This window comes from Embiotoca jacksoni, unplaced genomic scaffold (genome assembly GCF_022577435.1).
Source record: "Embiotoca jacksoni isolate LCO1_2020_lvr unplaced genomic scaffold, fEmbJac1.0.p SCAF_11, whole genome shotgun sequence".
Lineage (NCBI taxonomy): Eukaryota > Metazoa > Chordata > Actinopteri > Embiotocidae > Embiotoca > Embiotoca jacksoni.
The window spans coordinates 8,473,593-8,500,259 of NW_027185241.1; the positions used below are offsets into that span (position 1 = coordinate 8,473,593).

At 41.1% G+C, this 26,667-nt stretch overlaps 4 protein-coding genes across 5 annotated transcripts in view; 1 reads left to right on the forward strand and 3 right to left on the reverse strand.

Moving 5' to 3' along the window:
* nbeal2 (neurobeachin-like 2) overlaps positions 1 to 2,911 on the reverse strand; it is a 36,088-nt gene extending 33,177 nt beyond the window's left edge. For both annotated transcript variants that reach the window (XM_069142925.1, XM_069142924.1), the window contains exon 1: positions 2,347 to 2,911. In XM_069142925.1, coding sequence (XP_068999026.1) covers positions 2,347 to 2,421 — 75 coding nt within the window. In that variant the 5' untranslated portion in view covers positions 2,422 to 2,911. The remainder of the gene's footprint in view (positions 1 to 2,346) is intronic.
* Positions 2,912 to 4,624: 1,713 nt separating this feature from the next.
* Positions 4,625 to 12,603, forward strand: ccdc12 (coiled-coil domain containing 12). The gene is made up of 7 exons (XM_069142927.1): positions 4,625 to 4,747; positions 7,118 to 7,191; positions 10,687 to 10,766; positions 10,846 to 10,907; positions 10,991 to 11,025; positions 11,136 to 11,212; positions 11,976 to 12,603. The coding sequence occupies exons 1-7, from the start codon at positions 4,664 to 4,666 to the stop codon at positions 12,053 to 12,055; spliced, it is 492 nt and encodes a 163-aa protein (XP_068999028.1). The 5' UTR covers positions 4,625 to 4,663; the 3' UTR covers positions 12,056 to 12,603.
* On the reverse strand, positions 12,593 to 22,349 carry LOC138194298 (kinesin-like protein KIFC3). Its single transcript, XM_069142926.1, has 20 exons — positions 22,166 to 22,349; positions 21,812 to 21,931; positions 21,500 to 21,596; positions 21,204 to 21,355; positions 20,829 to 21,081; positions 18,583 to 18,755; positions 18,107 to 18,172; positions 17,706 to 17,843; positions 17,387 to 17,584; positions 16,997 to 17,170; positions 16,287 to 16,434; positions 16,036 to 16,166; positions 15,813 to 15,924; positions 15,556 to 15,737; positions 15,377 to 15,481; positions 15,126 to 15,256; positions 14,463 to 14,583; positions 14,230 to 14,359; positions 13,857 to 14,086; positions 12,593 to 13,761 (listed from the first exon to the last, which is right to left on the reverse strand). Exons 2-20 carry the CDS (start codon positions 21,908 to 21,910, stop codon positions 13,636 to 13,638), a joined length of 2,766 nt encoding a protein of 921 aa, XP_068999027.1. The 5' UTR covers positions 21,911 to 21,931; positions 22,166 to 22,349; the 3' UTR covers positions 12,593 to 13,635.
* Positions 22,350 to 23,314: 965 nt separating this feature from the next.
* LOC138191611 (transmembrane protein 276-like) lies at positions 23,315 to 25,753 on the reverse strand. Its single transcript, XM_069138518.1, has 4 exons — positions 25,396 to 25,753; positions 24,605 to 24,920; positions 23,483 to 23,539; positions 23,315 to 23,334 (listed from the first exon to the last, which is right to left on the reverse strand). The coding sequence occupies exons 1-4, from the start codon at positions 25,483 to 25,485 to the stop codon at positions 23,315 to 23,317; spliced, it is 483 nt and encodes a 160-aa protein (XP_068994619.1). The 5' UTR covers positions 25,486 to 25,753.
* Between the last annotated feature and the right edge of the window lie 914 nt (positions 25,754 to 26,667).

Sequence of the window (26,667 nt, forward strand, 5' to 3'; positions counted from 1 at the left end):
AACTTGAGGACAACTTCTGTATCACAATGACTTTTAAACATTCCACAGCGGTCTCTGATCTAAGAAGTCTTGCAAGGGGTATGTGATTTCTTGCACAATCGGAGGAAGCTGAGCTGCTTCATCAATGACAAGCCTGAGCAAGTTGGGCTTTTTTTTTTATTGCATACAGAATGATGATTGAGACACTGTATATACTTGAGCATGTTGGAATCAAATGTTAAGGATCATCACAACTTTACTATACAATGTAAAATCTCAGAGTACAACAATATGTTTGCAAAAAATGTAAGTGAACAAATCCTGGTGCTGTCAGGATGGATGAAGGGGCTGACAAATGCACAATAATTCTAAACTAAGAAATGTACAAAACAAATCGAACAACTATATTAGTCATCAACGTGGACACATAAGGCTGAAATACTTTTAGATTCAAACTGAGACCTGTACAGCTTTAAAAAAAAAAAAAAAAGAAAAAAAAAAAGAAGAAGCTTTCAGTTATCCTGTCCAGTGATTTGCAATTATCAGAACTTTCCTTGGTGTGTGTGACACATCAGAAAACAAAGTCTGTGAGTCAGAGGTGGGATGTGTCCAGCTAAAAAATTATATTGTCTGTGCAAACTTGATGGACAGGCAGATAACAAAGGCATGGTGGAGACTATGGGAGAGGCAGGTGGAGTGTATGGGAGAGGCAGGTGGTTGTTTTTTCAAGTGGTTCCGCCGCCTTCCCACAACCTGTTGTGTTCCTCTTAGTCACTGAAGGTGGTGAAATTTAGGCTCAATTAAATCCCTGTCCTCTGATATTCCTCATCGCAAACTTGCAATGGGGAATGTAATTTGCACACATGCAAAATCTGCTTCCAAGAATGTTCTGAAATGTGTCATTCTCAAAGTCAAAGGAAGACTATTATAAACCTAATTCCTTTAGCCTCAAGGACAACTGAAGAGAAGTGACAGAGCGCAAAGAGGCAGCTTAATAAGGAAGTGGTCTCATAGAGATGCTAGACAGCTGTCACAGCCAAATTCAGGTTAACCCCTCCAAATAACCAGAGTGGTTAATCTACTGTTGTGTGCAGCAGCAGCAGCCCAGAGGAAAAGTAATAGGGTGGATTAGAAACACGCTTCCTCTGTGATATGCCCAAACTGACCACAATGACTACTTTGATAAATGATGCCAGAGGCAATACACTTTTACGCACACATTTACTGCTGATGCATTATGGGAATTTTTTTTCAGTTTTTCCACTTTTTGATTTCTCCCCTCTTTAAAGTCTTCGGGTGTTTCCCCAGATTGGGACTACATTTAGTAGTAGAATTAAAACAACATTCAGTGAGATAGAGAATGAACAATGTGGAAGTCTTTATCATTGTCAAAAGAGCAGCCCTTTTAGATCTGCTGTGATGATACGAGGGGAGTCTTTCTGCCTGCAGTGATCATACAGTGCATGCAAACTTGGAAAGAAGTCTCCTTTTGTTTTCTCTGTCCTCAGGCATGGGAGCAGATTGCAATCACATTAAATAATAATAATTTATTCACAGCCAGACTGTCTTTGTCCTTCAAGAAGAGATGTGAAATGAAAGCATGTTATCTTTTACTGTTAATTTGTTTTCATTCGTATTACCAAGACTTTACACTTTAATGACCATCCAGAGAATTAAGCTGCAGTCACACACACACACACACACACACACACACACACACACACACACACACACGGAGCAACATTTGAGTCCAAACTACCACACAAAACAGTCTAGCACTCAATTCAAGATAGAGCAAAATTAAGTGAGGTTTTTACAGCACCGCAGAGAAATACAGTAATGCTATTTATATAATATTTTAACAATAACATATGTATCCCATCGTGGTTTAAAAGCACACGCTTTAAGTAAGGAAGAGAGCTGAACAGGAACAGGAAGTAACCTATGATACCTGCGTCGCAGGTACAGGATCTAACGCAATACAATAAGTGCGTTTTTCGGCTTTAAATACCAGTTTTAGTAATTGCTTTTAAAAGGCTCAGAGACGCAGTCGATATGAGATGATATTCTTCTTTAGTCTGCACAAAGCAGCCTCAACCACTAGGTAAATAAACCGCTACTACAACCAGGCAAAAAGAGGCGACTTCCTCATATAACCACGATTTAAGACCAAAGACATGGGACAGACACACACACACACACACACACACACACACACACACACATACACATACACGTGTGTTAACAGCGTCAATGCAGCACATATCACACCGACTGATCATGTTTGTATTGACCGGGTCGTGTTATAAAGTTCAGACCTGTGGCAACAACAGGTGTCACCCTCAGCTCTTCCGCACTTGCACTCACCTTCGTGTAATATAACATCCACAGCTCATGCAGCTTTTCTTTCGATGCCATTCCGCCGCCCTTGTGGTTGCTCATGATCTCCCTGGTTTTCGTTTTATAAAATCATGAAAGTGGTGAGCAAATGGTCAAAGCCAGGGATGTCTGAAGTTGTTTCCCAAAGGCAGGAGGACGCGGCGCGCTCCTGCGAACCATTCCGGCAAATTCAGGCGCAGTAGAATAATCCAAATGAAAAAGTGCTCCCAGCCTGGATACGCAAAGTTCTCAGAGTGACACGAACAGGCGAAACATGCCGACGAGAATGTGGCCACGGTGCGATCACTGGCGAAACTGTAAAGCCAGGAACAAAAATGCGTGGAAATGCATGTCTAGAGACACACCAATGTCCGCATTTAGAGCGAGCTTGTTGCTGTACGTTTTCTGTTGGAGAGAGTTCCCACGGAAGCAAAAGATGCCATCCGCTCAAGACCAAGAAATTACTCCGCTGCCCAAATAGATTCAGTCAGTAGAAGTGTGCAGTCCTGCATGATGTGCTATGAGCGACAGCAAATTATCACCAACTCCTGACTGACTCTATAACAAGACAAGAAATGCAGTGCAGAGTTGACTGATGATCATGCTTACAGGTAGGCTGATATTCTTAAAGGCACACACACAAATAAACGCAGCCTCTTCTGGCTGACACAAGTGATGAATGTATATTGACATGGTCAAATATGCTTTTCTAAAAGTAAAATAAACAAATGAAACACAAAATGATTCTAAATGCTGCAACATGAGATGATGTATAAAGATAATGGAAAATATATATTTAAAAAAAATAAATCATAAAATAATAATATAAAAAGATACAATAAAATATAATCAAAAACATTTAACATCTGCAGACTGAGAATGAAACTAATTTTGCACAGCAGCAGGATTCACTACTGATAGCATAAAGACACACAAATAGTGTGTCTTCAGACACAAATAGTGAACTGCAGACTCTCAAGGTTCCTCTTATGCCTTAGCATGTTCTTGCGCACCGTTTTATTGCAATCCGAATGAGAACGTAAGGAGCCTTACACAGAATGATACTGATATAAAGTCTTGCATTCAAAATATTCCTCCAATTCTGAGTAGTAAAATGTGCACAAGTGTAAAAGGTAATTATGAAGGATGGTCTCTTTCTGAGAAGTTGATTAGAAAATGCATGCCCCTATATCAAGTATCTGGATGTTTGTATTGTAAACCTAGTTTGGGACAGCAACTAAGCCTACATTTATCTCAGAATAATAACACACGTCACATAAAATCCAATCCTTCAAAAATCCTTATTATTGTTGCATAAGACATATCAGGTCAGTAGGCTATAAACAGTTGTTATTGTTTTAATTTAAAACATACATCTAAATAAAACAGGTTTATGTGTGCAATTCTATCTAGTTTGGTGATTTTTTTTTTTTTCAGACTCCTGTGCATCATATTTTTGGAGTTTATCAGATGTTTACTTGTTAACTATCACGTAACAAGTCTTTTTCCCAGTATCGTGCAAAACTTTAAAAAGGCCCGTTATCTCTGGACTTGGTAGTGTTAGACTACATTGAGAGGATAGTTTACAATATATAGATAGCCTATTTTTTCCTATCTGTGTTACTACTACTACTACTACTACTATCTGTATTAGGAGTTCAGGCCACTAACATACATGCGGCTATATTATTGATTTGTAGGTGTCATCCTTTGATGATCATCACCTTAAGAACATCTACAGCACAACCAGGTTTGTGTTGGCATACACTAATGCTGACCATTACGAGGATGGACACAGTGAAGCTCAAGGCAGCTGTATTACCATGGGAATGGCCTACATTCCCAAGCAGGGCCGGACAGTGTGACCATCAGCAGGCGGGACAGTGTACCAGTCTGTCCTATGAGTGATGTTCATTTAGTTATAATGTATAGGCATGTTAATAGACTATAAGCAGGGTTAAATAGGCGTTTTGAAAAAATAGCCTGTACGCTACTCAAGTTCAATCAATTCAAGGATTGCTTCGTGTGCCATTACATCCAACATAAAACCCCTTCTTAAGCTTAGCCTATATGACTATACATTTTTGAAAATCTCATTATCCGAAATAGGAACTATGTTTTTAAACAATAATGTTTTACAGTCAATCAGTCCAGTTATTGATCTGGAAAAAAAAATGTCAACAAAACACAACAAAATCACATGATCAAGCAACAGGCCACTGCGATCGATGTGCTCGATGAACGTCTTTACGTCCTCATTCAGGACCGCTAATGGACTTCAGATTCAATCGAGCGGCGTGTAAACATGGAAAAAAATGTTGGGTCGCTGCAGGAGCAGGCTCTGAAGAGAAAAGAGAGGCTAAAAGCGCTCAGAGTTAAACAACTTCATGTAAGTTTCTTGTCTGCCGTTGTCCAGTTTCTGATAAATGTAACACGCCGCCAAGAAAACGCGTCGCTCTGCTGATGAGGAAAAGTTAGCCGAGTTAGCTTGTAGCTAACGTCAGCACGTTCATTAAGCAAGTCGGATCAGGCTCGTGGCTTTGTTGTGCTGTCAGGGGATTTAAGTTTAGATATGTAATTCAGATCTAGTTAAGTTCAATGTTTACTTGTTTCTGTGCCTTTGTTGTTGTTGTTGTTGTTAGCCTATTATTTCTGCGTGTGCTAATTTTCAAAGCTACTTAATGTAACCCCGTCAAGTATTCAGGTTAATATCTTTGTTCAAGTTTAGTTCAAACAGTGAACCTGTTTATTCGTGGACTGTTTTTTTTACAGAAGCCCAATGGCACAAGTTTCACCTTGCACAATGTTTGTAATTCTGTTTTAATCTGCTACGACAATGAAAAACGCATTTTGGGCTCAATATGAGCAGCTTCAGTCATCATCAGCTGGCTTCATGATCATTTGATGCCAGCAGACAAGAAACAGGTACAGGATGAGACAGGTGGAGGCAGCCATTGACATATACTGATCTTCTCTGTCTCCTTTTTTGTTGTTGTTGTTGAAGGATCTCAGTGTCTCACTGTGCCATGAATCATATTACTTTTGTCTCACGTTCGTCTTTTGTTCAGTGTTTCTTCATTATTAACCAGATATGTAAGATCTCCATGAGAACAGGTGTTGTTTGAGGAATGTTTCAGCTTTTTTTTTTGCTTTTGTTTCTTCCACAAATTCGGTGCATTAAATTGCGGGATTTCAGGTGCTCTCTGCAACATCTCTGTCCACAGCTGAATGTACAACACGTTTAACGTCTGGAATTTTTCAAAAGCTCACAAGAAACCTAACAAACCCAAAGAAATAAACATTTTCGTTATGTCGATGAAGACATTCATCTTTAATAAGTGATGGCAGTTCAAGAAATTTGATATTTTTGTGTTCAGCTGGGCAACATTTGCACAGTCATTTACTTTGATCTTGAAATGCAGTAGCTTCGCATTACGGTGGAAGAAAAACATTAGTCGGAGAAAACATGACTTTTGCTGTTGTAAAGAGGGTTTGAGAAAAAAATATGCCGATAATTCAGTTTCATGAAACGTGCTGAAAAAAATCTTTTAGAATCTGTAAAAAAAAAAAAAAAGTCTTGCATTCACTACCAAACACACGAGAAGAGCACTTCCTGTGGTCATACCACACACTGTGCAGTTAAGTTGAAGGTATGTGTAACAAATTAAATTTCATCATTTATTATAAGGAGGAATTCTGTTTACTCAGATCATTTTGGACATGATAATTGTGCAGGATAAAATTGAATCCGAACTCACTCGTTGGCTCTTGAACTACAGCTCTGAGAGCAGTTTTCAGCTGTTCCTCAGTCGGTCTGCTGTCTGCTGTCAGACCGTTTAGACATTACGCAATCATTCAGCTCCACTGTGACGGTCTTTGTGTTCTGGATGTGAATTCTTGCGACAGGAAACCCCGTTCAATGTGCATGCCACTGTTTTGGCAGTTAGATCAGAATGTTTTTCTCTTTGAGGGTTTTGAACAGACGCGTACGAGCTTTGCTAGCAATGTTTGATAAACGAATGTTAACATTCCTTAAGTCTGAAGTTGTTTTCTTTTTGTGCTGCACTTCAAGAATGAGTCAATACCCTGAATTGTTTGAGCAGATGGACAGGAAGCCTCTTTAGGAAAATGCAAGCAGGGAGGGGTTCAATATCCTTTGTTACAACTTTTGACTGTGGGCCAATATTATTTTCTGAATTTCTGCAATTCTATTTCCATTTTTAGGGTTAGAGTACAGGTAACATGTTAGGCTCTTTTATTATTACAGCTAGAAACTACTGGTCTTATTTTTCTAATTGATTAAACCCAGTTCTCAAAATTCCCAAACTGCAGCTCCTAAACTGGCCAGTGTCTGAAATGTAAATGTGTTATTTGACTCCCAAATGATGGAACAAAACAAGCCGATAGTTTTTGTGTGTCTATTCAAATGTTAGCCAAGTGTCTTTATTGCACCAGATCCACAATGACCTGATGCATACCTTTTCCTGAAAAAAAAACCCACGTCTTCCCCACCACCACACTTCCTTTCACTCTCCTTCATGAAAACTATATAATAAGTATTAAAAGCCATAAACATAATCTGAAATAAGTTTTGAGTTTTTAATGATTTCTCAGTATTTAATTTGAGTGATATATTGGGACAGAATTCAGTTTAGTGTTTACTAATGCCAGTCCATAGATTTAACAGTGCTGTTTGTACTGTGAGAATACCAAATACTATATTCAAGTAATTAATGATTGTGTGCTGATATTCTTTCAGGGGCAAGATGAGGAAGATGGAGAGCCAGAGAACAAAAAAGCTGCACTAGAGGAGACTACTGAGGAGAAGCACAGGTGGGTTCCCTTCATATCCCACAAATGTAATTTGTTTGTATTTTGTTGAATATTTTTTTTTATAAAAACATTTCTGCAGTCGTTGCTCACTATTGCTTGCCCCCTGTGGTTGGAAGCTTTGAAGCTATGCAAACGGAACTGAAACTAACGTGGAAGTACATTATCAGAGCCTTTATCTGGCCTTTATCTAAACACCAGTGCAGGTCTCAGTGCAGGTTGTGAGATGCAGTTTTTACACTGGGCTGGATCACAGCCTCGTGCTGTTAGCTGCTCAAATATCTTGCAGCTTACTCCACGTTGCGTGTTCGTTGGTAGGAGGGAGCAGCCATCTTTCCTGTCCTACAGGACCTCTTTTCCATTGTTTATATTTAATGACTGTGCACTGACGGCACAAAGGGAGTGCCCTTGTGTTTCCTCCAGTCCAACAGGACAGATCTCTCTCATGAAAATGAAAATAGCTGTAGGGTTAAGAGCCCAGTTTAGACATTAAACCAAAGAGAGAGAGGGAATCAAGGTCGAATGTGTTCTGGGTATTTTGATCTGTGTTTTGCCAAGTCAGGACACTCACCTGTAGCAGTGTGGGAGTGTAATGTATCTCATGATTGACATTAAAATTTCAGAGGAGATCAGATTGCCAAACCAAAGCATGGAAGCGTAAAACAAATCCAAATGTTTGTCTCAAGGTTAGTCCCATTTAAATTACAGGAAGCTCCACATAATCAAAATAAATGGATCATGTCCAGAAAGTTTCCAGCTCCCTGTGTGCTGTCATACATTCCATTCAAGCCTACTCCACCAAAGGCACCAACCAGATCATGGAGCTTTTCATGTTACATCTTGTTAGGTGTTGTTAGGGCTGCTGTTGTTTTTTCAGATAGGTAAGTAACTTTCAAATTCTTTGAAATACTGTAGGAAATAAGATTAAAAGCGCAGTATGTAATTTCTGCCACTCTGTCAAAGCAATAACAGAAGATGGAGTTTGATGATGCTGTGGAGAAGCGTGGGATCACGGGAGTTGTTGTCTTAATTGATAAACAACCACTATTGCAGACGAAAGTCAATCTGTAGCTTCGCATTTAGGGATAGCTTCTCTCTCTCTCTCTCCTCGCTGTCCTCGCTCCTACTCGTGTGTCTTATGTTAATTATTCCTCTGCCTCCTTCAGTGATAATGGTACATGAAATAAATGTAGTTTATTTGACATGACGGAAACAAAACTTAAAGAATTAGAAGTGCTGTTCCTCACCATGGAAACCTAATTGTTTGCTGCTGCAGTTAGACATCTCCCGATAGCCAGTGCGCGCCAAACCATCGTGGCTACAGTTTGAACAATTGGGGGGGGGGGGGGGGGGGGGTAAAGTAGATATAATGCCATTGACAAGCAATCTGATAAAAACTGATCGTTACCTTGATTGAAGTTAGAGATGTCACTTTGAACAATGTCAGAAACATTTGTGATCATTTAAGAAGACAGCTCTGCAAAATATAGAACAAAGGTCTTGTCGGGTTTTTTTTACATTTTCCAGCAGAACCGTTACATATTTAATCTTTAAAGAAGTTTGATTCCTCTGAAATATTATTGTTAGTGTGTACAATCTCACATGCAAATAAAAAGGGCTGATAATTGTCTGCAATTATTTTTTACTGTGGTGAATGCGACGGGTAGCTTGATAACAGTGCAAACATTTGAACACTCCCCAAGAACCACAGTTCACTCTCACATTTTGAGAGGGCCACACTTGGGTCAGTGCTCTGAATTCATCACAGGCTCTCTTTGATGCCACCGCGTACTTGAAGTGGAAATGTGTAAACACACTCCAAAGGTTTGGAAGTATAAAACTATGAGACAGTAAAGAACGGAAACCTTTGAAGGCAGAAAATATACATGCACAGTCTGTTTGTCCTGTTTTGTGTCCTGCTCACAGTAGCACTTAAGATGACAATGTTTTTCAGTATCACTGTTTCCATCTCGGATGATTTTTTAGTAATGTTAGGGAACTTCTGTCTCACACCAACAGGTTGTGGGTCGGAAGTTCCCTAACATCCCTCTTTCTCAAAAAGAAATATCAAAATCTAACAAGTGTATTGTCATAAAATTTGGCCTTCTGTCTGGTCCCCAGAAGAAACTTTGTCCATTTTTTCGATTTGCACTTTTCTCTAGTGTCACAATAATTTACCTGACATGCATTGAACATAGGAATTTTTCTCCATCATCTAGCACCACCTTTTGACCAGAGATTGTTTTGCATATTCACGGTGTCAAAGAATGAAACATGCTAAACATGTTCATGCTTCTCAGCGATAGAAGAATATTTCTGAGCATTTTTATGCCTGTTTAATACAGAGTTCATTGTAGAGAGGTGTCTGAAGATGAGGGGAGCGAGAGGGTTACTGGGGATACTAACACTGATGTGGTCGGCCCGATGATCCCTCGGCTCCAAGACACCCGAGGAAGAACTTTTGATGACACGTTGTTTTTCAAAGCCTTTCTGTTTATTTCATCAGAGTATGATCCATTGAAGGCAGATAAATGATGACTTGTAGTTGCCCCTGAAATGCCTTCTGGCCATTTAATACTTTGCACGAGGTAACTGCGTCTTCCTACTTTTTTTTTTTTTTTTTTTTTTTTTTTTTTTTTTTTTAAACCATTTATTTAATCTAACTTTGGTTGTTATATTCATTTATTATAGTAACAATGTTTCAATTAAAGCCATATTTTAATTGCTCAGAATATTTTATTTCACCCGAGATAAATGCAATAAAGTGCCTTTTTGTTTGTTTGTTTTGTTTACAGTAAAATGATCACGAGAATTCAGTTTGATGATGAGACCGGTATATCGCCCCACTGAAGCAACCTCTTTGGGATCTGATATACGGGAGGCAGAGAAAGAGATGTGTGAACTAAGAGTGGCCCTCAGTCAGCCAACAGCAGAGCATGACTAGCATTCCTGCCCATGCCCATACAAGGCATCGGTCTGTCTGTTGGCAGCAGGGCTGTGATGAATGTATCAAGAGCGTATACCCTCCCCAGCTCCACATCAAATCCCATGTTAAGCCCAAAACAGCTGATAACTCTCTCGGTCCGTGCTTGGGACAGACAATAGTTTACCTCTGCCTCTGGACCCTCGATACAATCTACAGAGATGTCAGCTAAGCTTGCCAAGAATTCCTCTGTGTAGGGATGTGATGAAAGACAGTGTAATTCAACATCAAGGAAAGCATTCCTCAGCTGTTTTGCTGCCTCTCCTCAAATCTGTTCCCAGGAGCAGGTGGAACATGTTAATCAGACGTGTTCACAGGAATAAAGGGACACATTATACCCAGCCTCCTTTAGACATTAGATGGCAGCTGTGTAGGGGTGGCAGATGGTCTTCTCTGCTCTTTAAATCTATGGTGGAATACATTTGCCCACACTGCCACCTCCTGGACTTTCTACAGTGTGGTCGTTCACTGCCACGAAAAGTAAACTTGGATTACTTCTGTATTTTTGCACCCAGAGAGCTGAAACTGAGGAATTATACTCCAGAGGATGAGGAGCTGAAGGAGAGGCAGGTGCCCAAAGCCAAACCTGCATCAGGTGAGTACTCGTCACTCATAAACAAGCGTGGAGTAAACATGAACTCGAATACTTTGAATACTACAATCTTTGTTTGCAGTGGAAGACAAAGTAAAAGACCAGTTAGAGGCAGCTAATCCAGAGCCCATCATTGAAGAAGTGGTGAGTGCTCCTTTCAGTCCAAATAACATTTGCTTTTATTGAAATGTCTTTGGCTGCCACATTCAGCTGGTTTCTCTCCTCAGGATTTGGCCAACCTTGCCCCAAGAAAACCAGACTGGTAAAACCTTTTTTCAAAATCATTTTCCAAACTGTGTAGTGCATGAAATCTTTGTATGATTTTAAGATATTTAGGTACTGACTGTCTTTTCATTGTAATTCTGAATTTAGGGATCTAAAGCGTGACGTGGCAAAGAAGCTGGAGAAGTTGGAGAGGAGAACGCAGAGAGCCATCGCTGAGCTCATCCGTTAGTATTTCCTATTTTATGTTTTTGCCTTTTTAATCACAGAATTTTCATGATGCCACAGAGATAACCATGCCTGAGCAGGGCGGGAATTATTAGGCTAATTGCTTTGTGGCTTCCAGACTCTCCGGAGGCTCAAAGCCGTCTGATAAAATAAGTGGTGTGATTCCTCCACTGATGTGTGATCCACATCCTAAAAATAGGTATATGCTTTTCAGGAGAATGCAAAACAGGTTTCACTGACAGAGGAGTTTTCCCTTGTTTTTAGTGGGTGACATAGATTTCGCACTCATCATTTAAAAGCATTTAGAGTACAGGAAGGCATTTTTTGTGTAAAAATAATTAACTGTGGTTACAGTTAAGATGCTTGAGTTATTGAATCACATGAAATTGTTGGCATGTGAACATGCACACGCAGCAATCACGTCTTTCATTTTGGTTTCAGTCCTCTGTACACTCCCCGAGAGCATTACAGCTGCACTTGAACGTAAATAAACACATGACAGTGGGCTCTACTTACTATTTACTGGAGGGATTGTTATTTTCTCTGCAGTGCCAGTAACTCTGTTGCTGCCAGCAGAGTGTATTATCTGTGAGCAGGTATTCACAAATGCCAGTACTGCTCTGTTGCACAGTTTACTCAAGGTAAAAGGGATACTTAGTAAATTGCATCGACACCCTCATCACTCATAATTGAAGCTCGCGGTTTAAGGATGCAGTGAGTGAATGTGTCAGGTCGACTGAGTGTTTTTATGTGTCCGTCCAGGGGATCGTCTGCGAGGCAGTGAGGAGGAGTTGGCGGGAGCAGTGGGAGCAATCGGAGTGGCGGAGGGAGACTCCGATTAAATCCATGATGGGACAGAACAAAGGAGACTAAACGGAGACGGCATCGGTTAACTGGGATTGTACTGGTTTCATCGCGCAGGGAGTGAAGTCATGTTTCCTAACAGGTCCTCATAACTTGTTTCATTGTACTATTTCATATAAATATGTCGTAGTGCATAATGTATATGTGGTTTATTGAGGTGTGTTGTAACCACCGATATGTTGTATTTTTTATATGATCAAGTAAAATAATGTGGATTTTTGAAATGCCTGATTATTATTATATTTTTTTAAAATTAATTTAATGTCACAATATTAATATAAATTGTGGTATTAAATTAATCAGGAGACACAATAATAATCCTAAATTTCTACAAGGCGCTCATGCCCAAATGATTTGGTACATTGTCCGATATCAACATTTCTACTGTAATAGAAAGCTCTGCTTGAAGGGGTACTGTAGACAGGAAAATGAGATGCCAGATTTGAACCTTGGATGTTGTGGTTAATTGTTTTCTAAATGTTTTGTCACTCAGCATCCAACAAAATAAAAGACACTTTTTTTTAAATTACATAATATTTATTCAGAAAATGATCTGAAAATTCACTCTACTCATCATTAAGTGACCTCTGTGCACTCATGGTAGTTACTGCAACATTAATGTTTTGCTACGTTTGAGTCAAAAGTTAGTTTTGATTCAATAGGTGATAAATAGAGGAACATTTATGAACAATAAACTGCAGCTGGTATGACATTCACTAGTGATAGCCTATCTATTACAAGCACCTAAACTGAAATGCTCCCATTCCTTCACAATAAAGTGCATCTTCTGTCCACGTGGGCCCAAACTGTCTCCTCCAGGAGGAGGATATTGCACAGTTCATTCCATACAAGGCCACCTGCTCCCTTCAACAGCTTTCCTCTTCTCTCAAAAGGCAAATAATCGAGGCTCTAAAGAGAAACGGAGCATTCAGTCCCTGCTCTTCTGAAATTCACAAATACTACACAAATATGTGACTCAAATGTCATTGACATGATTAATCGCCCAAACTTTAGCAACAGAACAGATTCCTACACACTACAACCTTCAAAAATATATCACATCTGCGATGACGCTCACAAACTACAGACATTTATAGCGGGATGATTAATACTGCAAAAACAAGTTTTGATGTTGTGGCACCAGAAGCTTGTTAAACATGATGCAACTCTAAACACTGTTGATCACTGATGATGATAATGATATATCCTGGATTTTTGTATTTCATAAAATGTGAGTTGCAGTGATTCAAAGAAGCATTAAATCTTAGATTGATGACAGAGGACGTTTTGGCACTCAGAGTGGAAGAATAAATACTCCTACATGCAGATCACCTAATGATAAAGGGTTCTCACTTAACAGAAGCAGAAAATGGCAAAGAGGAGGCAAATATCCTTAGTATTTAATTTCAATTGCGGGTTGGCATTCAGGTACCACACAGACCTCCACAGATTTAGCCCTTGAGTAGGATTGCTGCTGATCTGGTAGCGTTATGACCGGCTGGTAGGTTGAGTGATAATCTGACAGATTCATTCGTGACTTCCTGGTGATTCAAGGCGGTCAGTCACACTGTCCTCCACCAGATTCGATCTTCCTGGCTGCAGGACCCAGCTCCACCTTGCACACCTTCTGAGCAAACTTAAGAGAGCACAGTGTCTCTCCCACATTACTCTCCAGAGCAGACACCTATAGTAGAACAATTAAAATAGAATAATGAGTGACATTCACTGTAAATGACCACAGGGTTGTGAATCAGGAAGTAAATAAAGCCGTAAACTCACCTGCACGACCATAACAGTTTTGCTGCCTTTGCCCAGGGAGTCTTGTAATAAGTATGTAAGGCGGGAGTTCCTGAAGGGGATGTGAGTGTGCCGACCTCGTAGTGCCTGAATTACGTCTCCCAGTGCCAGCAAGGAGCGGTTGATATTCTGGGCCTCTTTCAGCCTCTCTCCCTCTGCACCAGACTTCCATACCCTCTCCGAGCCAGCCAGGTCCACCAGGTTCAGCTTGCCTGTGAATGATTAGTAAAGCATGTTGAAATCACTGGATGACTAATAGTTACAGCCCTCAGCCCCTTATGTTTACAATATGTATTAATAAAGAGCCCATCAGACACTTTCTCCTCTGGGAGGAGAACACGCTTGCATGACCGACCCGTGGTTTTGGACCCGGAGGCGAGGTCGGTGCCCTGAACGGTGATGCACAGCAAAGCATGGGAGCGAGAGCTGTGCTGGTTCATCTGAGTGCCGAAGGTGATCCTGTTCCTTCGGGCTGTGGCTAAAATCTTGATAAACACAAAATCACTTGGCATCAGTGCAAATCTGTGATTCATTAAACTGTCTCAGTGTGGGTGTTAATAAAAACAAAAGTGGGCAAACATCTGTCACCTTCTTAATGTGCTGAAAGCTCTTAACTTCGATGACCCTGAGGCCCGGTACATGCAGCTGTCCTGTTCCGTCCGGGTTGATCTTTATGTCCAGTTTCTCGCCATCCTTACTCAGCAGGTCTCTGAAAAACAAAGAATGACTATGACCATCTACCAGCAGTATTATTTAGCTAAAACACTTTCTAGAGAAAGTGGAATCACTGCTACTTGGTTGTATGCCATGGGGCGGTACAACCAGTCGAGTAGCAGTTTACATCCATATCTGTCAAGACTCATAAATGATATATGCAGTGAAGAGGAATCATTATGCGTTCTCATGCTTGGCTAATAAAGCTGATTCTGAGAACACAAATTTGTAGCCATGACAGGAGACGATGCTTTAAAGATCTAGGTTTTGCTCTGGATTTGGTTACGAGTTATGGCAACAAACATATTTGATTGAGTCACAGTGGCCTTTGACCACAAAAATGTTGTCCTCTATTCCAAGTGAATGTTTGTGCCAAGTTTGAATTAATTTCCCCAAGGTGTTCCTGGGATAATGTGTTCGCAAGGACGGGACAGATAAATGGGAGGAAAGGCAGAACTTTGACCCACTTTGTCATGTCCGTCGCGATCCGTAGCACGACGTTTGTAGTCAAAAGAAAAATAATGTAGCGTCCTGTACCTTAGCACCTCATTGTAGATCTCCACAGAGCTGACAGTGACAGTGTAGGACCACATGTCCTTCCTCTCTTCAATCACATTGAAGAGTTGTTTCAAGGCTCGCTGGTTGATGCCTGGGTTTTCCACACTGCCCTGGAAATCAAAGGATACTTCGCTTGCATTGTACACTCTTTGATATAAACAGGCGCTGCAATAATCAGTGTCTTATATCACTCTCTGCTTCCAGTCATGCTGTAAAACTAGAGCGTATACCTCCATAGTGTAGGTTTTTCCAGAGCCTGTCTGTCCATATGCGAAGATACAGACATGATAGCCATCGATGCAGGACGTCACAAGAGGTTCAATCTCCTGAAAGACCTGATGAACCCAAATGAAGGGTCAGAGTTCTTGCTACAATAATATTTCCTTCATATGCGTGTCTTTGTCAGTACCTCATCCTGAGTGGCCTGCGGGTGGAAGACCTTGTCCAGTTCAAACATGCGACCCTTTCCTTTGCTCAGCACGGTGAGGGAAGACTCGTTGTTGGGGTCATTCGTCACGACAGCAGACTGGCCCTCCTCGTGCTGGTCCTCCTTCAGCACAGGCTTCACGCGACACAGCACGCGGATGTTGCCTAAAAACAGCAGGCTCAGTCAGTGAAGCAGATTTTTATTTCCTGCAGCGAATTTGATCTTTTCATTCTTTATACCTTTGAGCTCCACCAGCTGCTCATGGTACTTCCTGCGCAGTGCAACCTCCTTCCTATATTTCTCCAGGAGATCTTTATTGGCTTCAGACATCTCGCTAATAGCTGCTGAAATCTGCCAAAGACAAAAGAATTTACAAAACTGTCTACTGGGATTTTTGATTGGGTCAGATGTTCGACCCGTCCCTTTAACACAGGTTTCGAGGAATGACGTCACAGTACGTACCTGTTTTTTTGCATCATTGATAGCTACTCCATAAAACTCTGAAAAGTTTTGTACTTGGCTTCTCAGACTGGTGTAGTCTGTCTTCATGGAGCGTAAAGTCGGAGGGAGCGCTGTCAGACGCTTCTGCAAACCTGGAAAGGAAAAACCCATGTAGACTCAAATCAATCTGACATTTTTCTTTAAATTTCTTGTGTGCAGAAACCAAGATTTCTGTCTTTTTTTAGGGGGTTAAATGACTTGGTGTAACTCACTGAAGAACTGGTCCTGCAGGCTCTGAAAGTGTTCTGCTGAACAGGTGGCAGCAGCCTTCACGGCCTCCTCCTTCCTCTCCTCCAAGTGGCCGATCTCTTTCAGCAGTTCCTCCCTCAGTTTACTGATTTCTCGCTCATACGCCGCAATCTGTAAAAGGTTCAGCACAGCACTTTGTCAGTCTGTCAACTCGACTGCTCCAATCTGTGCAGGTTCAGCTCTGTAATTAGTTCATCTGTCAAGGAAATTGATCAAGGTTGTGAATTTGCAGCAACAATGTGTAAACATCCTCAGTCCGCTTTTCATTTTGTCTCATTTGATCATCTGATCTCTGAACAGCATGAGCTTTATTTTCTACTTAGGATGTTGTCAGTTCTGTCTCTTTATTTTTTAATCAGAATTGATGGCATCCGGAGGAGAACCTGTAATTTGTTGCCAGATTTCATGACTCTCGGTGGCCCGCAGCCAACATGAATAATTTCTGTACTGATGGATATTAGGCATTATTATAGAGCATTATTGTCAAAAGCCTGTAGAATGGTTCCCCTTACAATTTAGCTCAAGCGTGGTGCTGCTGATCTAAAAACACAAGTTACATGACTCATGCTAATCAAAATTGATATTTTTGTATGTATATCTACTCAAAAGCTAATTTGAAAGATAAAAATTGATGCCAAAACTAATTTTGAATGCTGTTGCCTCTGTTTGTTACCTTGTGCTGCAGATTACAGCTGTATTCATCTGACTTTCTGATCTGTTCCTCCAGCTGTTTGCAGCGGTCGTTCTGACTGGACAGCCTTTCGGTCAGCAGTTCGTTCCTCTGTCTGGCTTTGTTCAGCTGTTTAACCGTAGATGGTGATTCCACCTCCACAGTCTGTGTGACATACTGGCAGAGAAAATACATTTAGTTGGGGTCATGCTCTCCCAAAAAACATAAAAAGATATTGTCAAAATACCTCAAATATAAACATTGTTGTATTTCCAGTTATTAAATTTCATCCTGAAATCCATCAACAAAGCAATATTATCATTTCATTTACAGCTCATCAGCTGCTCGTCATCGCTCAAACCCATTTGATAAATCCTTAAGGATCAGATTTACCTTCACCACTGGCTCCTTGCCTCTCTCTCTGTCCAACTCCAGCTGCAGCTCTCTCACTCTGTCCTCTCGTTTCCTCAGCTCTTCACCTCTTCTCCACTCGCACTGTTCACTCTGTCGCTCCAGATGTGACACCTGCTCAGCACGCTGCTGCAGGGAGATCTCCAGCTGCTGCACTCTGCTGCGGAGGTTCTCGTTTTCCTAACAGGGCATAAAAAAAAAACAACAGGTAAATTACGCGTGTAAGTGAGTTTGCTGTGCTTAATGTCTGTCTTAGTGGCACATCAGTGAGCTCTCAGCTTTGCTGGCTGGTGCCTCTCACCTTGATGAGCATGCTGCTCGACTGGGAGGGAATGGCTGACAGCTGCTGCAGGAGGCCTTGGGTAACGCTCAGGCTCTGTTTCAGACTCTCGTTCTCTGCTGACAGACACAGCACCCGCTTCTCTGAGTCCGTGGCCCCCTGAAGAAATGCAACATAAGGCTGAGTTCCAGTTAACAATCAGATATAAATCAAGACCAAAATTCTTTTACCTTTGATTTCCTCATATTTTTGCCCTTGTAGTTGAGTGTTTCTTCATCAATTTAGAATTAAGGCATTAAGCTGACTGCTGCTTGGTATTTATAGCACCATTTTTGTAATAAGTCTGTGTGGGAGTGTTGCTGATGACGTGGGAAGTGACCAAGACTTGGGAAATGATTGAATCAATAGTTTGTAGCACTTACAGTGGACGTTCTCAGCCTTGACAGCTCCTCCTCACGCTCCTCGATGCAGCTCTTGAGCTCATCAATCTGTGCAAAATTGGAACAGTTACAGATCTGGTTAAAATGTTTGAGAGAATATTGACATTTGTAGCACGGCTATTTTTTTTTTATGTGTAACTTTTATCTAACCAAGAATATTCTTGGCATTCTTTTTCTCCTGGTCAAAACGGCAGCGTCGGGTAGATTCAGCAGCATTACATGATGTCTCCATTTAGCAAATATCCATAATAACATACAACCTGTTAGGCATACTACAATTATGAAGATATTCTTGAATAGTTTGAGGTATGTTTGAAATATGAATTCTAATGAAAGTTACAATTAATTTTGGGCAATATTGTAATGAAAAATTGGATCAATTATTTAAGGATTTCAGGCAGCATTCAGTCTTGTAAAATGGGTGTAGGTGGGGAGCAAACTAACATGCAGCTGTGTACCTGCTGTTGAAAGGCTTGTATACGAGAGTGTCTGTCTCTGTCCTTCTGCTCCAGCTGTGAGTGCAGCAGACGGAGTTCTCCTCTCAGCTTACTCCTCTCTCCCTGCAGGCCATACAGGGACTCCACCAGCCTGTGAACCCCGGCTTGTGTCGCTGCATCACTGCTGCACTCACCTGGGAGACAAAAAGAAGAGCTGTTATTATTATAATCAGGCTTAGTAAAACAAACATCATCAATAATCATATTCAGTTATCTTTGTAACCATATTAGGCCAGTCAGAAATAGCTCCACTCCATTACCTCTGAACTTCCTTTGACCTGTTTTCCATATGTAATCTTTTGATTTACGAGCATTTTCCACAGCACATGTAAAAGCTTGCATGCAAGTGTAATATTAATGAACATTAAAGATGCACTTAAAAGCTCTTTCACGCACCACGTAGTCACCATGCACTGGAGGAAATTAACATTAGGCCTCAATGGGATTACTCCATCTTATCATGTGCAGCCTAGCTCAAGTGCAGAACCAAGATTCAAGTTTCTAAGATGCAACAACATACTCGAAGTCCTCTATTGTCCAACAGGAACCTGAGCATCATGTCCAACAATATTTGAATCACTTTCCTCCCCTCAATGATTTATCAGGCTCTGTCACCTCTAATTTTCCTCAGCAGGGCTTCATGCTAATTTTATCAACACGCCATGTGAGGTCAGCTGTGTCACAATGGTGCGGAGAGAGGTGGTGGTGCCAGAGAGGAAAAAAACAGAAGGAGGAGAGGCTACAGCTGTGCATCATGTATAAATGTACACATGATGCCCTCCGTAAGTCTGCAGACGCCCTGAAATAGCATTGAAAATTTTAAAACAGCAGCGTGAAATGATGCATAAAAACGATTTCCTCCAACTGAAAAACACGACGACAAAGTAAACGTAGAACTTTCCATTTTGTCCACCTGATAGAGCACAAACCATTCATTTAAATGATACACTGAATAAAAGATCACACCACAGCCAAAATTTGAGACGCACGGTATCACTACATTTCAACCTGCACGTTGCGCTTTACCAAACAAACACACCAAAGAGCCTCAGGCTATTTTTAGGCCAACACGTTTACACGTGCCACCTAACATGTGCCAGACCTTGTAAGTGCATTTGCAGGGAATAAAACTGCACTAACAGCCGTGTTTTATTCATGACAGGGAGTCACAGAGTCACTACACAAGAACCAAAGACGCTCGTCACACACTCATCTATCTTTGTCCAGCAACTGTTAGTACACGTGACATCCTCTGCTTAAACATGCCAACACACAGAGACCTAATTTGAGTTATCATGCATGCAATCATACACACTGACGTGTTTTTCTAAGGCTGCACCAGTCAGCCTAAGGTCAGAGATCTGCCTACAGTTTCTTGCAGTTATGCGCTTGTTTACAAGCTGAACATATGCACAGCAGAGACGGAGAGAAGAAAGTGACGCTGGTGGGTCTGCCTGTCTGCTCTGAGGTCAAAGACCCATCTGGTCAAAGCTGAAACACAGCAGACACACACATCTAAAACTCTCAGGTTAGCTGAAGCTGTACAGTGTTAGTCGGGCCTCTGTGACATCACAAAAGCAGAATGACTCGCACCAACACACTTATAAATCTAATCAGTCTGTTCCTCTGCTGCTGACTGTGTTCTTCTGTTAAAAGTTTGTTCATGTTTTTAGAACTGGGTAAGTGGACAAAAAAAACAAAAACACAATATGTAACTGAAATACTTCATATCCCTTAATAATACATTTCAAACATCATTTGTTGTCTCCCCTCTCTTTAAATACTCTGTCCTTCTCAATTATGTTCACATTTTTATATAAAAAAAAAATTATATATCTGGACTGCAAATGAGAACACAAATCTTTCTCATTTATATTACATAACCAGTGGGTTATAACCAGCATGTGAGAGTGGCTTTCTTTATTTATGATCCTGCTAATTCATCTCCCTCTATCCATCAGATGATCTCATGTCATGAATCTACCTTTTGTCCCCTGTGCAATTTGCTGCTCCACTCTTCACACCAGCCCATCTAATCTGTGTGTGTGGTTATTGGAAAAAAACCCATGACCTCTACCTCTCTGTTTTTTCATCATCCTCACACCCACTGCATGGTAATGGAAAACCATTACTCGAGAACCGTATTTTCCCTCCCCCTTTACCACCCCCCTTCTCCTCTTCCTTTGTCCCTTTCCCTTCTCCCTCACCCTCGCTCAGTGGGCTGGGGGTCTGTTGCTGGCTGATGGCCTCCTCCAGGCTGCTGATGATGCTGTTCTTGTCCCGGAGGCGCTGGCGGTAGGAGGCTCGCAGGGCCTTCATCTGGCGGCGGTGCTGGACGCGGTGCCTCTTGAGCTGGACCCGGTACTGGTCGACCTGCTGCTGCAGCTGCTGGAAGTGAGAGTACTGCTCCAGAAAACTCAGCAAGTGGGACATCACTGCCACCAGGGGAGACTCTGCCAACTGTGCAGTAAAGAAGCACACGCGCAAAGATCAGTAACAGTGCAGGACACCTATTTCGGGAAGTGGAATTTATGTTGCTGCATCAAGTGGGTTCTGTGAAAACGATAACACACTCGTGCTACCTTTCCTGTTGTTTCCAGATTAACTTGGGAGGCTCTCCTCTTCTCAGCCTCCTGCTTGAAAGTCAAAAAGGCAGCCAGAGGAGTGCATGCTGGGATGTCTGGGCCATCATCCTCATCTTCATCACTCATCTCATCACTGTCACTGCTACTGCCTGGATGACATCACATAAACAAAAAAATATCAATTAATCAATTAGGAGAAACTATTAAGACAACAGATGCATCATACCTCTATCATACAACATTTATTTTGTGGTTAAAAAAAAAATTCTCCGAAAAGCCATTTGAGGACTCACTTGATTCACTAAGGCTAGCACAAGCTTTTTTTCCCATTTTGGGGGTGTGGCCATTTCTCCTCCTGCTCCCTGTTTCCATGGAAACAGGTTTTGGCTCCTGAGCACAGCATCATTAATGAGGGTCAGACAGTAATACATACACACAGAATATTTACACAGTGCATACAAAGGCATGCATGCAATGAAAACACCAATCTGTACAGCCTTTATGAGGGAGCCTATAGGCTGATGCATGCATGTTCCCGGCAAAAAAAAAAATGTTCTTCCCGACAAGACAACCCCCGAGGTTGGACATGATGTGGCTAGACATACGCCTGAGGAAGATCCACCCGCCCCCTCCAAGGCTTCCTCCTCCTCCCTCTTGAAGACAGTGTAGAAGATGTAGACCAAAAGGGAGTAGAAGGCATACATCTCCACACCGTCCAAGAGTCTCTGGAAAATGACAGATGAACTCATTGGTTATAGTCACATTTAAAAAGGTGGAAGAAAGATGACAAAATTACATTTCTACTCTGATGTTGTTATATCACATAAGTATAGTGATTATCAAAGGATGCATGGTGATAAAATTTGTCGTATTACAGCAGGACTTCTCCGGGGGTTAAATATTTTTCCGTTTTAACAGTCACTCCATTCCATCATACTAAAATGTTTCATTTTCTTTACCTTATCAAATGTTTTCTCCCCTTTGGTGATGACAATCTGACCTTCCAGTCATTTGTAATCCACCTTCACGCTCCATCTGTGCTGTCAATGACAACTCTTTCTTTACAGCCCTTGTTCTCAAAGCTGAAGCAGCAGCCCAGCGCCGTGTGCAGCTCCTGTGTGGCTCCTTCTCAAACATCCTCCCTCCTCCCCTCTCTCCTCCTTCTCCATCCCTCCACTTTGCTCCATCCACAGGCTGCATCTGCTGTGAGCATGCTCAGTGCAGTTTCCTAATCCCGCTGCAGTGGTGAAATGACAAGATAGACACAGATATGGAGACTGATGGAGCTGGTGGGGTTGATGCTGATACCAGAGGCAGGAGTCAGAGGAGGATGATGTCTCCCAGGTGCTCATAAAATTAAGAAACCGCAGCATAATGCACTTGCAAATATTGCAATGTTTGCAAGTGGCATAAAACACGATGAGCAGTACAACAGTCAGACAGTTGCACGTGTCCAAAGAGATCCTTGAAGTGCATAAAGTTACGTAACCAGTGTGATTTTTTTCATAAAACATTTCGCTTTATTTATATTTATTTATGTAACAAGTTATGTGGACATTACATCCTTTAGTGATTATTGTTCACAAAATCAATTGAAATATTTGATGAACAAAAGGACAAAATGTGAGAAATTTCACATATACAGTGCCAAAAAGAAAAGATAAAACATTACAAGAAAGCACAAGAAGCACAATTATCATCACAAATGCCCACAAAATGACTTAACATGTTAAGAAGTATCACAGTCCATCTCTGCCCTGAGCTTTAACAAAGGCACTGTCCCAGAGACAGGCAGGCAGCCACAGATGCCTGCACACATACTGCAGTAAAACTGCTGAGGCAGCTGCTCACACCCCTGAAATCCTGAGAGAGAATCTGCAGCGTCCACTACAAATCTCTGTAAAGAATATCAATATCTTGGAAGCACAACAGTGTGGACGAGCAACATCATACAGACCTCGTTTAAGTGAAAGGTGACAGATTAAAGTCATGCTAGTGACCATTACAGCTACGACAAACCCAAGAATAAAATAAAGTGCATTGATAAGTATCAAACAGTTATGATGAGGTAAAAGCTGGGCCAAGAGCTTTGACCACTGCAGGGAGTCTTACAGTGATACTGCTGAGGCTGCAGAACAAACGTCACCCCGGGGCAACTGGATGTTTTTTGGAATCCGTAACACTAAAACTGTCAGCAGAGAGGTGTGTGCAGGGTGTCAATGGCCAAAGACTGAGTACCATGTTCTACAATGATCACAGAAAATTGCAACACTCACATGCCGGCCTCATCATTGTCAAATCAGATGACATAATGAATTTCCCCCAGGTACTTCCTGTATGTTGGAAAAAGATGTTGTTACACCACAGTGATACAGAGCTTCATGGTTTCCTAGTCATGAATTGAGGCCATGAACTCTCATGCAAATGGTTATTTTTCATAGTTTTCATAGAGGTATCTGTGTTTTGTATAATTCTATGCTTTTTAAAAAAAACATTTTTAGATAAAGCTCATATAGAGTTAACGTCCTGGTTTAGCAGTAATTCCAGTAAGAGGTGAGCACAAACATCTGACTTTTGTTATCCAACTCTGGAACCTATGACCTATCTATCTGTATGATTACTACTACTGTTATTTCTTCCAGGATTATTTCAAATGTTTTGAAAAGTTTTAGCTGTAAATTACCATGCAAACAATTTGACTTCGTTTTGAGCAGATAATATGATATAAATCAATACCAGAAGAAGATAATCTGGTTATCACTATTTTTCCATATATCCCAGGACCAATTAACTGTTTTGTTCATTAAAATTATTATTATTTGTATTATATTCATATGTAAAATATATGTTATTCTTACGACATGTGACCTCTCAAAGAGGTCGTAGTATTGTAACAGTTAATTTGATTATTGAATGATCTATCAGCAATCTTTTTTTTTAACCACTTTTAATTTTACTTGGTTTGTCAAAATATCTGTTTAAACTCATAAAATATATGTAGTTCATGTTTATGTAGCAAAGTAACAAATGTTTGTCATTTGATAAGGTGGAGCCAGCTGATATTATTAATTAATAATTGACTCAGGCTCATTAAACTCCAGCATTTGTCTCCCTTGTTCCCCCCTGACAGTCATTACTTTACACAGATTCTGTCCTATCATTTAGATCGCTGATTTAAATGCTGATATTACATCAGTAAGTCACATCCAACAGGAACTTGTTGAGAGCCAACGTTGAGGCCCAGCAGCCTATCGACAATGACCCTTTTAAAAGCCACTTCATCAGTCCTGCTGCAGCAGCTGGAGAAATGAGTGGACCAAAAGTGTTGGGTCCAACCCGCCGAGCCACAAGTAACGGCAGGCTGAGGGCCACGCTGCCAAAGGCCCCTAAAGCATTACCTGCGAACAGACAGACAGTCAGACAGCAGGACAGAGATGACAGGCCCAGGCAGCCAGTCATGATCAAGAGCGCATCTGTTGAGAGCCTGTCAGAGAGTCCGAGCAGCAGACAGGAGCCACACAGGAGAATATTGGCCGTGTTGCGGTCTTGGCTGAGCCACAGGAAGTCGAAGGAGAGCAACGTGGGAGCCAGCACCTCACCGGCCCACTCTATTTCGCTTTGGAGGGAGGTGAAGTCTGAGCCGGAGGGACGCAAGACGCACAGCGCTGCAGAGAGCCCGAGCAAGAAGAAGCCGACTGAAGGGCCCCTGTGGTTCTGCAGAGAGGTGGAAGCAGAGGTGGCAGCAAAATTACAACGTAGGAAGTTAACTAAAGGCAGACTGGATTCATTGATTTACAAACCTCCAATTAAAAATATTAGCAGTAAGATGTGCATGCATACATTTATTTTATATTAAAAAATAATAATAATAGGAATTTCATTAAAAAAAACACCCAGTAGAGGAAGGCAACTGAAGAAAGTACTATTATTTTTATTGTTGATTAATCCACAGCTATTTCTCAATTAATTATCAATCATTTAGCAGAGCCTGATTTTTTTTTTTTTTTTCCAAAGACACTTAACTTTTCAATAAAACTATTCCGTTTACTATTATCTACGAGAAGGAAAAGTAGCTAATTCTCATATTTGAAATACTGAAAACACAAAATATGTTTTTTTTTTATGCTTGAAAACATAAACCGTTCACTATCAACGCAGCTACATTGGCACTACACTGAGTTACACCCACCTTAAAGAGTTTATAAGAAGAGTACAGTGATGTGGCAGACAAAGTGATGTTGGAACATGTTGTGAGCCACTCTGTTACACAGGACGCCATTGATCCTGAAGACGAGTGAGTGACACGCCTGAAAACATCCGCGAGCCTGGCAACGCCACCGTTGCTAACGGCAACAGAAGTAGTTAGTTACCTTTTATTAATGCGTCTTTTCTTAACTCTTCCAACTACATCATGTGTCTGAATGTCGGATCGTATTTCATACATTAACACAAACCGCACGGGACCAAACTTTAGGCTGGAACAAGTAGCACGTTTGTTTGGACTTCTTCTTCTTCTTCTTCTTCTGTTGCTTTTTTTTTTTTTTTTTTTTTTTCATGGCGGATAGCATTCAGCGAAAGACGCATTACCGCCACCTACTTTACGGGAGTGTGGATCAGCGTTACCTATCCTCTTACAAACAGAAAAATAAAAATAAAAACAAATTAAAAAAAAAGGTTATACCAATTCAGTGAACGAAATTATTTTACTCAATCCTGTTTATTTCAAGTATTGCAATGCACTCCCTGCCCCTGAAGTTAATGCATTTTTTTTTTTTTAGATTAAGTTCCTCAACTCTCAGCTGATCTACAGATCTACAGTATTTTGCAGTACTCACATAGTCCGATTGGGGTTTTTATTTATTGCATTGTTTTGCTAAACCTTGTGTTTCTAACCCTAAATCTGGTTAATATGTTTTCTTCCATGGTGCTTCTTCTGGATGCAATATTACCAAGATCCTTAAGTATTTTGGGTTCCCCCCCCCCAAAAAAAATAATGATCAACTCCTCATCAAATCCTCCCCCCTGGATCACCATCTGTATCCTCTGGTCCTCCCTCACAATCTCCACTTCTCCTGATTTTCTCCGGGCTGGTCGCGACAAAATGACTCCCCCTTTTCTCCCTCCTTCTCTCAATACCTTGGCTAATCGCCATACTGTCATCACCCTCTCTCAAATCGGAGTCTCCCCCACTCTGGTCCATTCACAACACAGCTGTGCCGACCCTTCTTCAGGTCACTGTGTTCCCCCATTCTGGAAACTTCTCCTCTTTTGTCCGACCTCCTTCCAAGTCCAAAACAACGTGTGAAGCTTCTGCCGTTTGTTTTGACACGTGACAAGTCTAGATCTGGTCAGTGCGCAGGCTCCAAAAGATGCGTTCAATGCTACTCGTAAAGTCTGCAACTATTCCGGCAAAGATCAATACTCGAGACAATTAAACAAAGAATTATGGATATTATATGAA

Bases quoted from the DNA above. Each gene is read 5' to 3' on its own strand.
- ccdc12 (XM_069142927.1), top strand. From the start codon at position 4,664: ATGGAAAAAAATGTTGGGTCGCTGCAGGAGCAGGCTCTGAAGAGAAAA. The intron at 7,192-10,686 runs GTGGGTTCCCTT...TTTTGCACCCAG, and splicing joins ACTACTGAGGAGAAGCACAG to AGAGCTGAAACTGAGGAATT. The intron at 10,908-10,990 runs GTGAGTGCTCCT...TTCTCTCCTCAG, and splicing joins AGCCCATCATTGAAGAAGTG to GATTTGGCCAACCTTGCCCC.
- LOC138194298 (XM_069142926.1), bottom strand. From the start codon at position 21,910: ATGTATGCCTTCTACTCCCTTTTGGTCTACATCTTCTACACTGTCTTC. The intron at 21,597-21,811 runs GTATGTCTAGCC...TGCTGTGCTCAG, and splicing joins CGGGTGGATCTTCCTCAGGC to GAGCCAAAACCTGTTTCCAT. The intron at 13,762-13,856 runs GTGAGTTTACGG...GTTCTACTATAG, and splicing joins AAACTGTTATGGTCGTGCAG to GTGTCTGCTCTGGAGAGTAA.
- LOC138191611 (XM_069138518.1), bottom strand. From the start codon at position 25,485: ATGGCGTCCTGTGTAACAGAGTGGCTCACAACATGTTCCAACATCACT. The intron at 23,540-24,604 runs GTAATGCTTTAG...TCCAACATACAG, and splicing joins GACTGTCTGTCTGTTCGCAG to GAAGTACCTGGGGGAAATTC. The intron at 23,335-23,482 runs GTGAGTGTTGCA...TTTGTTCTGCAG, and splicing joins GACAATGATGAGGCCGGCAT to CCTCAGCAGTATCACTGTAA.